Here is an 11856-nt window from a genome sequence, read left to right as displayed (position 1 = left end):
TCAACTCAAAATCCCTCTCAATAGTGGGAGGAAGGATGGCTGATTTGTTGATGTAGTATCGATCTGAACGGTTGTAGTGAGCCAACGTTTTGGGTTGCGCAGCCTCATCTAAAGGTAAAGTATTACCTGTAGCAGTAGCATCAGGCTCAGGGATTTCAGCCCCCTGAGCATATATCCTCTGACCTGCTGCATTATGCAGATGACCCTCCTGGTCATGCAGGTCTCCATTGTTATCGCGTACAAGTATCAAAGGCGCAACCATGTCTCGCTGCTCAGTATCGATCGATGTCCGGGATGGAATGTCGATCGATGTCGGATGAAAGATATCGGTCGACGGAAGGTGAGTGTTGTCGGTCGATAGTTGTGAGCGAGTATCGGTCGACGGGACTGGTGTCTGGGTCGACGGTGGTTGAGCAGAATCGAGCGACACACGAGTGTTGTTGTCGGTCGATGAGGAGCGCGCTTCCTTGCGGATCGAACATTCCAAACTTGCAAGATCTGGTGAGAATAGCAGTTGAGTTACCTTGTTGCTTCTGGTACTGCTGGGCATGTACCTGAAAATCCAAGAAAAAAAAATTTTATGTCAGAAACTTCACAAAAATTAGACAAATAGGCGAACAAAGCTCCCAGGCAATGGCGCCAAATTTGATACCACTCAAATTACCATAAGGAGTGATTTATACTCTCTCAAATAAGAGATCGAGTTGCAGTACTTAGGGATCGAATTCACAGGGAGCTAGAAAACCTAAGAAAGCTAATATGATTTGTTAAGGAAGATGGTTTTAGAGTTTTCAAATCTAAATTGCAGTTTTATATTGAACAAGAGTTTGTTAAATAGGTTGGTTTAGGTTTTGGTGCCTAAAAAGGAAATAGCTAGACTTAGGGTTTTTATTCAGGAAAATTGGAATTATAATCCTACAGATGCCTAATGAGTTGCATGCATGATAATGTTAAGCTCAACTACTTTGATCAACAAGTTAATCAGCTCTCGCATGTATTGACTTGTCTATTAACTAGATCTAATGATCTCAACTGTCGTATTTTGATCAATAGAAAGTGTCGATCGATAATCCTATAGGAATATCGATAGATACACCTTTTGCACCGTCGATCGATTATTCAAGTGTGATATCGATCGACGCGCTCTAGTCAAGCTTTATGCCGAGGTTGAATAATGGCTTACTAAACTCACTAGATCATCTCTCGCCTTGCTCATAGCAAGAAACATAGTTCAATTAGAATGTTTTCAGGATGAGAATAAAGCTCTCGCTTTTATCAATCAATCCAAGGGCATGTTCTAGGTAGCTAATCTAGACACATGCGTTAATGAACAATCCGAAAGATGATTATCACAACTCAGCAATCTATAGTTGGGGCTAATCCCTCCTAACCTATTTAAACCCTAAAATCTAACAATGGAACTACTCAGACATGGCTAAGCAACTCATAACAGCAGTTTAGTATGAAAACTTCATTAGAATAGTAAATAGATATTAATGGAGTTCCAATCACAAATTATAACTTTGGATCTTCTCTCCAATCTATCAAAATCCTAAAAATTTTGCTGTGAAAATAGTAAAACAATAAAAGCACACTTTGCCTCTAACATGGCGGCAAAACTTATATAATTAAGGTAAAACTCGTCAGGGGTAATCTTGTAAAATGGTGAAGTCTTGGGCTTCAAGTCGGCTGTGACCAAACGGGTTTTCTACGCGCTTCGATGTCGATCGATACCAAAACATGCGTATCGATCGATTCTTTCGCTCCAATATCGACCAATGGTCGAGCTCGATAGTCATCTCGGGTGCTTGCTCCAAATATCTCCAAAATACTTTAAAATCATCACTTATCTCCAAAATACTCCTGATCTTATAAATATAATAAACAGACTCTATAATATAATAATTATTAGTAAAAACACCTATAAACTATGGATGAAAATGAGTCAAATCCATAGGCTATCACTGTTGCCATAGTGCATATAATGCAAGTCATCGCATTAATTACCACCAAGCGCAAGCGCAGGCTGAAGACTTCGAGTGGGCTTACTATCTCAATTCGGAATATGTGCCCTATAATTAAGAATGTCAAAAATGAGCTGAGCTGTATTCTTGTTACTTCTAATCAAATTTAAGGGTAAGAAAGTACCTTAGCTTTGAACTTTCACTTGGCTTATTGATGACATTACCAAGAAACATTAAGCTCTTATTTATGTATTTCCTTCCATCAAGCGAACTACACCATCGCCAGTTTTAGAAATTTGCAAAGATCCAGTAAAGACTGTTTCTGATATCCCACTGTATCGATGGCTTATTATCTCATCAATGCATATTTCACTTTTTATGTCAGTTTTGGTCCTAACAATAAAATAAAAATCAACTCAATACATTAAAAGACAAAACAATAGTGTTTAGAAATTTATATTTGTATACCTTCCTCGAGTAAAAACCATAGGACAGACGCAATCTTGTGGGCGGTACAGGGTTTGCAAACCATTGATCTGTTCTTACAAAAACAAAAACATATCAGTTGTATCTTTATACCACATGGAATGCCATAATAGATGAAAGTACTACCCAATCTTTGAAAATGGGAGTCTCTTCCGAGGTGGAAAGTAGATATGTAGTAACCGTAGAGATCAATGTATGAGCCACTGTGATTGCAGTCTTGTACAGGGAAGGAGCAATATACTTCAAGCAACTTTCGGATCCAACAAGTACTGGTGGCAGAAACAGTCACATTGGTGAACTTGACAATATAATCAGTTTATCAAACAAAGATCAGAGCTTTAGATCAAACTTTTACAGATTTTCACAGATACCAAAAGAGTTTCAACTAAAATCTACCTATTGATTGATATAAGCCCACATAGCAGTTGTTTGAAAGCACATTGACATAAACCCAAATTAACCTGGTCGTCGCAGGCGTAGAGCAGAGATCAATTCCAACAAAACCCTAATCAAATCAACACCATCCATAGACGCCGACAGATCACATCTGAGACTCGAATTTCTCGCAGAACATTACACTGAGAGACAGACGAAGAAAAATATGGGCTATGGCTAGAGCTTCGTGATATACAGACGAAGAAAAATCTCAAATCAGGACTTCGATTTGGAGTTAAATCTCTATCACTTTTCTCGCGAGCCGTAACCTAAAACTATATCGACCGACAATGGTTAACGGGAAAGAAGAATAAACATGCAGTAGAAAAATGACGTGTAGAAACAAATGATTTTATTGGTTCTTCAAGTTTTTTCACCTAATGACATGTCACTCCGGTATGTCTCTAAAATGCTGAGTTGTCAAGCCCTAGAAAGATTCTAGCCTTATTATTGTGTTGATTAGGTAATTTTTACTGCTGTACATGGTGTATGCTTATAATGGAAATTGAGTTCATAGATAGATAGATTCATTGAGTTCATAGATAGATCAAGCTAAAACGGAATAGTGTTCATGGTAATCTCAACGTAAACGGACGTAATATTTTATTTTCTTCATGTTTATAAGAGAAGTACTAAACAGAAGGACTCATCAGGTTTTTGGTATTCTTTATGTTTACAGTTTTGTTTATGATGATTATTTTTAAAATTATCATTCTTTGAATTTAGTCATGATTCTTCGTATCAGAGCAGAAGAATATTGAATACTTAATATATTAAATTGATGTGCCTTTAGGCTACATTCATTTTATATACTTCAATTCAAAGGATCTTGATATTGCTAACTTAATTCTCCGAACACGTATACGAATGAGGTGAATACATTTATTAGTGTAGAATTTCCATGTCTACATTCATTTGGTTTGATACAATAGTCTAAGTATAAATATAATTGTTTATGTTCTCTAATTTTCACACAATTACAAATTATTTGCAGTTACAAAAAAAATATTTTTGAATAAAAATAGGTCTGTGATGAGTTTACCGGATTTACCCGACGATGTGCTAGCTATCATTCTTGGAAAAGTTGGTGAATCGTCTTATGAAGATTACGCTGGATGCATGCTCTCGTGTAAAACCTTCCAAAGGCTCTCCAAATATCCTGAAGTTTTACAGAAGCTGGATCTGACCAAGGCCTTCCCACCTCCATGGGAGAGGATTCCAAATGCTTCCAACATACTATATGAATGTGCACAGTTTAGAAATGTGCATGCTATATTCTTGTGTGGTCTTATAGATTACTATTTTGCTAAACCAAGAATTACTGGAATTAATCACCTTAAATCAGCGGCAGATGCCGGACATTGCGAAGCTATGTATCTTTATGGTATGGCTTTGATTAATGAAAAGCAGTTGGCAGAAGGCGCTAAATATATCAAGATGCTTTGGACAAAGAGAGGGTTTGAAGCTGTTTGGCAATGCCTTGAAAATTGCAGTCGAGTTGTCCAAGAGATGAGTATAAGGGAATACCGTGGTTATGAGATGCTGGTCTCTCAAATTGAGGTTGGTGATGAGGGCGTTGTTGGACAGTTCGAAGAAGTAGGTGACGAGTGGTTAATCTACAACGAAATATTATGTTTCATTGATTATATATGAATTTTGTGTAAATTTTGAGTAGGCACAATGTTCTCATATAAGTTTTTATGCACACATTTGCTTTAATTTTATATTTTTAACATATAAAGTGACAAATATTTTAATAATATTTATGCATATGTTTCCACAACAGCCATTTATCATATATATTTTAAAATCCCCAAATTTTTTCAGATGTATACATGGTTGTGTTTTCAACACATAAAGAAGTTATGTGTGAAACATAACATGTGTTTTCAAAACGTTAAGAGATTATATGTGAAACAAATGACCGGACATCGGAAATAACATAGTATGCTTAACACGTAGATAATGACAACGTGATTCATATAGAGAAGAAACAAAAATAGAACAGGAAATAATGAAGAGAAATGACAAATACTTGTTTCTTTTTTATCAGAGATTGTTGAAGATCTCTTTGTAAACAACGTTCTTAATTGTGGTTGTTGTTCCTTTTGTCGATCCTTCACTCCAAATGTTTAAGCCCTTTTTGGAGGTGACTCGGGATAAAGCAACATAGAGTTGCCCATGACTGAAAACAGGTTTTGGTAGATAGATTCCAACATTTTCCAAGCTTTGTCCTTGACTTTTGTTTATTGTCATTCCATAACAAAGTCTTACTGGAAATTGTCTTCTTCTCATCTGATAAGGACAATTGGTGTCTGATGTTGTCATGTTGATCCTTGGTATTAGGATTTGCTTGCCAATGTTTTTTCCAATCAGAATCTCTGCTTCTAGAACTCTTTCCCCCAAACGAGTAATCATCATTCTTGTACCATTACACAAACCTTGTTTCTGGTTTATGTTTCTCAGAAGTATGACCGGTACGTTATTCTTCAAGTCGAGACGATGATTTGGTAATCCTGAACACTTAAGTTCGTTTAGATACTCGGTTGTGTATAGGAGGTTGACTCCCACCTGATCCTTTTCACCCTTTCCATTTGTGTCACTGCTGAGATTCTTTTTGTTTTCACCATTTGCAATCGTGTCAGCACTGAGATACTGTTTGATGTCTCCTGAGATTTTTGATAAGAAGAAATCATTGATCTCATCCACTGTTTCATTCCTCGGGGTGAGGATGGCACGAACTCGTAAATAATCTCGGTCTTTAAATGAACTTTGGAGATCTGGAAAAGTTGCTTGTTGTACTTGTTCCAAGGGTTTTTCTCTTTTAGATAACAGTAGTGATCTGTCGATCTCTATGTTGTCTAAATCCATAATTTCTTGTTGAGAGGATGGCGCTGCTTTAGCTTCTCCGTTTCCAACTTTCAATATCCATTCAGCAAACTCTTTTTCTTCTTGATTCACCCTCATGTTTTTGGAGAGGATGGCTATGTTGCAATTGTCCCATACAAATGATCTATTCAGGGATGCTAGAACTGTATCCTGTCTGCTCCCTTGTGGAATGACTGGTAAAACCTGTCGGAAATCTCCCCCTAACAGTACTGTTTTCCCTCCAAAGGGTTTATCAGAAGCAGTAGGATCAACGTTACTCATGATATCCTTTAGGGTTCTATCCAATGCTTCAAATGTGAAACGATGCGCCATTGGTGCTTCATCCCATATAATGAGGGATGCTTCTTGAATCAGCTCTGCTAGATTTGTGTTCACTTTGATTTCACACATTGAATTTTCATGAATATCAATAGGAATTTTGAATCGTGAATGAGCGGTTCTGCCTCCGGGCATAAGTGTTGCAGCTATTCCAGACGATGCGACCGGTAATACTATTCGTTTCTCTGAACGTAGTTTTGAAATCAGTGTCCTATAAACGTAGGTTTTTCCTGTCCCACCTGGTCCATAGAGAAAGAAAAGTTTTCCTTTGCAGTTGATGACCGAATCCATTACTGCTTCATAAACCGATAGCTGTTCTGAGTTGAGTTTTGAAAACAACTCCGAATGAGTTTTGTTTTCTTCGTCTGCGTTGTAGTTTTTCTCTTCTTGGATCATAGAATTTTTGACATTGCTGAGGGTATTTTTCTCCGGCAATGGCATGTCTGGAAAGTCTGCCAATGACTTATCGTGATCGTTTAGGAGCTTTTGGAGTTCAAGTAGAACATATTGTTGAACTTCTTCATCTGTTAAATTCAAGCTTTCAAACTCTAATCTTCTTCGTTGCATGTGTAAGATATCTTCACCCAAACTTTTCCAACAATGCATCCACAACTTTAGAGGGTCATTTACTTCACAGTAAATTAACAGAACAACAAACATACTGCTGTGCATGGTTTTTTTTTCTAACGAATATTAATTACTATTTAAAGGGTCTGTGAATTCCTTTATTTGTATTTTTAAATTAATCTACTATTATGTCAAAAGTATTATAATGAGAATTGGATGAGTATGTACCCAATTTTGTTAGGCTTTGCAGCAGTCACAGGAGAAAAAAAAAAAGTTGTATGTTCGTGTTGGTGTTTTTTTAGTACCGGCGCTAGAACCTTTTTTCTACTATTATAGTTTCATTATGGTAGTTTTTTTTAAGTTTCCTACGATATTTTTGTAATTAGAGATATACTCGTTTTATTTCAATTTTAGTTGTAATGGTTATCGCAGATTGTTCGACAGGTTCTAGAGAAAACTTTTCGAAAGCGATCTTAAACCAAAGAAAAGAATCTATTTTTATCTGATTTTTTATTGTATAGGTGATAGACCATGGATTTTACCCATTTTTAACTATGGTTTATGAGTGTTTAAAGATATATTATTATTATATAGAGTCTATTTAGAGTAATTACAGGTTCATGTACTAACTGGAAAATGATGTATTTGGAGCGATTTGGAGACTTTCTGAGCTTTGCTGGATGGTCGATTATTTGTCAGAATATCGACTAATAGTCACCAAGGAATATCAATCGATGGTGAACTCTTCATATCGATCGACGACGAAGCCACCCGAGTGTTAATGACAAATTAGAAGAATTAAAGTTTCACAAAAGTTTCAATAATTACATTTTAAGTCTCTGGCCGTCTGTTAGGCTATTTATTAGGGTTTTGTATCATTTTAGAGGCAGACTTGCCTAGAGACCTTTTTAGACCTAGTTTGGAGGAAGCAAGAAGCCACCATTGAAAGGGGAGAGCATAGAATTTGAGAGATAGATCAACACTGCAAAACAGAGAAGATCTTGAACTCTCTTGCTGTTATTTATTTTGTTGCTTACTCTATTTACTCATTTTATTTAAGTATTATTCAGACCATCATAACTATGTGTTTCATGAATATGTCTGAGTAATCCTTATTGTTAGATTTAGGTTTCTCAAATAGGTTGATAAATGTAAAACTGACAACAGCAAATTGAATTAAATATAAATAAGAAATTCTCCTTTTTTTTACCGGCATGGACATGTAGATATCAAATAAAATAGAAATTGTTAGGGTGTTTAGAAATATAATTCTTTCATCTAGTTATGCTTAAAGCTAAGTTTAGGATTAATCACCCTTTAAACTTAGATCTTAGGATTAATTGGGATCAAGCCATTGCTTGACTCAATACATGAAATTAACTAGTATGATCTAACTGACTAGATACGGACGAGAGTCGATCTAGTGAGTTAGAGAAAACAAATCAAACCCGTCCGTAAAGCTTTCTGGAAGAAGTATCGATCAATGCAGCGATAGCCCTGTCGATCGATATTTTGAAAGGTGTATCGATCGATATTCATAAAGAATTATCGATCGACACTTTCTCGTGATTAACATACGAGAGTGGAGTTCCGAGATCCAAATTAGACAATCAAATAGATTATACCTTAGTTTGAATTCTAGAACAATTAATATCAATAAATCCCTAATAACTCAAATTAAGTTTTACTTATCATACCTGCGAATATACCTGAATCTAGCTATTTTTCCCAACTGTTAACAACCTCAAAAAAATTCAATCGAGCAATATACTTGCTCAACAATCCATTTACTGCTTTAAAACTTATAAACCATTTAATCTTGATTTATTTCAAGACCATAATCTACTGTGTAATCCTAGAGTCTATGTGGATTCGATCCCTAAGTACTACATCCGAACCTCTTATTTGAGAGAGTAATTCACTCCTTAGGGTAATTTGAGTGATTTCAAATTTGGCGCCGTTGCCGGAGACTCTTTCTTATTACCATTAGATTAAGTTTAGGATTTAATCTAGATTTTGTTACTAAATTTGCTAAAAGTTTTCTCTCATTTTTTGCTGGCACAAGAACTTCAAGATGGAGGACATGGATTTCGGCTGGGCATTGATCGACGACATAGCAATAACATCGAGCGATGAGTCGACATAAATATCGATCGACACCGCACATCAAACATCGATTGACGACACCCCGCCGAAAGCAGGTAAGTTTTCTCTTACCTATAATACAAATAAGGGAGTAGTCCTAGGAGAACCTAAAGGTCAACTACGCAACAAAAATAACTAAATTATAAATGAACAGGGGACTGCAATCCCTGTTCAAATTAATTCGATCTAAAAAAGAGATCATGAATGGAAATTTCCTTTGCATGACTACTTAAACCCTGGCAGGACCTATTCCAATAGTTCTGCCATTAAACTACCAAAAGATGATACCAAGAAATCCGGGGTTAGCCTCGAATACTTATTCATGGTACGTCAAAACCCTTTCCGTGGGACCATCTCAGAGCATCCACACAATCACAGCGAGTAACTAGAAGATATGATGGATGACGAATACAATCGTTGTAAACTCTTTCCATTCTCCCTAGAAGGAGACACCAGAAAATGGCTAGACCAACTACCAACAGGATCATTGACCTGTTGGAAGGAGATAAGGAGTACTTTCATCAATCAATTCTTCGATGAGACGCACTACTGGGATGTCATGAAGAAAATCTCCACTTTCTGTCAAGGTTCACGGGAATCATTCAAAAACGCATGGGAGAGATTCAAGAGCTACTAACTTGAATGTCACCATCATTGTTATTCAGAGCCACAACTCATTAAGACCTTTTACGGAGGTATTAACTTGCATTACCAAATCACGCTTGACACAACCAGTGAAGGGAGCTTCAGTACCAGAAACCCTGAAGAGGCAAGGCGTCTGATCAAGAATGTAGCTACGGGTAGATCTTACGAAATGATGGACGTAGAGTGAGGAAGGAGAGTTGACTCAATTGATGGGTCACCTTTAGCCAAAATCAAAGAATCTCTGGATTCTTTTCATTCCGCTCTTGAGGGACAGAACCAATTTGGGATTTACCAAATTGACGATGACACCCTATCTGAATTAGAACAACTAGTAGATTTCGTTGATATCCAAACTCGAAAAATAAGTACCCTATCCCAAACCCCGATAACTTTATCCAAAATTACGATGCTATCTGAATTAGAACAACAAGTAGATTTCGTAGATATCCAAACTCGAAAAATAAGTACCCTATCCCTAACCCCGATAACTTCGCTGAGGCAGAGCGAAGTTTAGGCTAAACCAAGCTTTCACGGAAAATCGCAAATTGGCCACTTACCTGAATGGAAAGATAGACATAACGTACAGTGAGCTAATGAGGAAGTTCGACGCTTTAAGTGAACACATTAAGAGACTGGACGGTCAAGTCGAGGAAAACGCAACCGCCATCAAAAGAGAGGCAGGACGTCTCCCTGGGCGGACTCACGCAAACCCGAAACATCAGGTTAATGCCGTGTTACTAAGAAGCGGAAAACACCAAATTTTGAGCACAATAGAGATCAACAACACAGAAAAACGTGATGTAGCTTGTGGGAACCGAAATTCGCACTATCGATTTACGTTTAAATTAGGAAACTAGAAAAACCCTAATTTCCCAGAGGTCCCGGATCTATGTGAGAGCCAACGGCAAGTGACCAAATATATGCAGAAATCATGAAAAGATAACAAACGAGTTTAGAGAAAACAATAGATCTTATTTCGAGTCCGCGTGAGAGCGTTACGATCATTACAAGAGATCATAAAAGCTTTGGCCGCAAAAGCTTTCAGCGAGTTACCTAGTTCTAGCCGCCTAAAAGCAGTCATGGAAACAGAGCATGTCGAGAATAATCCCTCAGAGTTTCTAAGTGCCGAGAGTTCTGAGTCTAAAAAGTTGTCCCTCATGCCTCTCGCCTAGGACTCCTTATATACTCGCTCCTAGGTCGGTTTACGCTTTTCTCCTTCTTCCCTTAAGCCGTCATAGCATAAAAATGGAGATATTCCATTTTTCCCGATCTTCGTAATTATCTTCACAATTTCGTATTTATCTGCGGAAACTTGACATTTATCTTTCCTTGCAAACCAAGCGTAAACCGTCCCACGGGTTACGGGCTGCTGGTTAAGAAATCGTAAGGTGGGCTTCGAGTCATGCCTTAGGTCTCTTTGGGCCGTCTTTCGACTTGAAGCGTTTATTACGACTTCTTTCGATAAAAATGAACTTTCTGCGGTTTTTATCGTAAAGTTTGAATGATGACTTTGAATGGCGGAAAACATGAAATGGCTACGGTCTTCAAGAGACAGCATCGAAGGGTAGACAAGAATGCATGGATTCATGTCGTATCGACGTTTTGGAAGAGCTCGGTCGCGACGTAGCGACTGAACGGAACGCACGCTCGTTCGCTACGTAGCGACCGAGCGGGACGAACGCTTGGTCGCTACGTAGCGACCGAGCTTGGCTTGAGCTCTACGTAGCGACTGAGCTTGGCTTGAGCGCTACGTAGCGACCGAGCTGGACGGACGCTCGGTCGCTGCATAGCGACCGAACGATCGAGCTTGGCTTGAGCACCTACTACTTCTTTCGATAACGAACGAACTTTCCGCGGTTTTTACGGTAAATTTTGATTGATAACTTAGAATGGCGGGGAACGTAAATGGGTTCGCTATGGTCTTCGGGAGATAGCATCGAAGGGTAGATGAGAATGCATGGACTAATGTCGTATCAACGTTTCAGAAGAGCTCGGTTGCTACGTAGCGACCGAGCGGAACGAACGCTTGGTCGCTACGTAGCGACCGAGCTTGGCTCGAGCTCGGTCGTTACGTAGCGACCGAGCGGGACGTGTGCTCGGTCGCTACGTAGCGATCGTGCAATAACTTTGTTTTGACCGTTTTTGACCCCAACACTGATCCTTAGACTTTTGATAATTTTTCCATTTTTTTTTTTACTTCTTTTTTGTTTTTATTGGGGGAAATATTTTCTGGGGACTTTCAGACATTGATTCCGTCGTGACCGATTTTGACCCCAACAGTTAGCCTCCCAGCTCATTAGAACCATGAGCTTCTAACGTGAGGTTCTAGCGAGTGGCTTGGCAAGTTAGGCAAGTTAGGCGAGTTAGGCGGAATTTATGGTCGAAAAGGTCCGTGGTAAGTGGTCTT

At 38.2% G+C, this 11856-nt stretch overlaps 3 protein-coding genes across 3 annotated transcripts; 1 reads left to right on the top strand and 2 right to left on the bottom strand.

The window, feature by feature from the left end:
* Positions 1-1706: 1706 nt before the first annotated feature.
* LOC106301804 lies at positions 1707-3164 on the bottom strand. The gene is made up of 5 exons (XM_013738284.1): positions 2912-3164; positions 2577-2719; positions 2433-2500; positions 2149-2357; positions 1707-2072 (listed from the first exon to the last, which is right to left on the bottom strand). The coding sequence occupies exons 1-4, from the start codon at positions 2976-2978 to the stop codon at positions 2210-2212; spliced, it is 426 nt and encodes a 141-aa protein (XP_013593738.1). The 5' UTR covers positions 2979-3164; the 3' UTR covers positions 1707-2072; positions 2149-2209.
* A 753-nt stretch (positions 3165-3917) lies between these two features.
* On the top strand, positions 3918-4538 carry LOC106335640 (F-box protein At2g35280-like). Its single transcript, XM_013774220.1, has one exon. The coding sequence runs from the start codon at positions 3918-3920 to the stop codon at positions 4536-4538; it is 621 nt and encodes a 206-aa protein (XP_013629674.1).
* A 396-nt stretch (positions 4539-4934) lies between these two features.
* LOC106335630 (ATP-dependent DNA helicase pif1-like) lies at positions 4935-6659 on the bottom strand. Its single transcript, XM_013774210.1, has one exon. It carries the CDS (start codon positions 6657-6659, stop codon positions 4935-4937), a length of 1725 nt encoding a protein of 574 aa, XP_013629664.1.
* Positions 6660-11856: the final 5197 nt, after the last annotated feature.

Source organism: Brassica oleracea, chromosome C1 (assembly GCF_000695525.1).
Source record: "Brassica oleracea var. oleracea cultivar TO1000 chromosome C1, BOL, whole genome shotgun sequence".
Lineage (NCBI taxonomy): Eukaryota > Viridiplantae > Streptophyta > Magnoliopsida > Brassicales > Brassicaceae > Brassica > Brassica oleracea.
The sequence above is the reverse complement of the archived record's forward strand: the minus strand, read 5'-3'. Positions and strand labels throughout refer to the sequence as shown.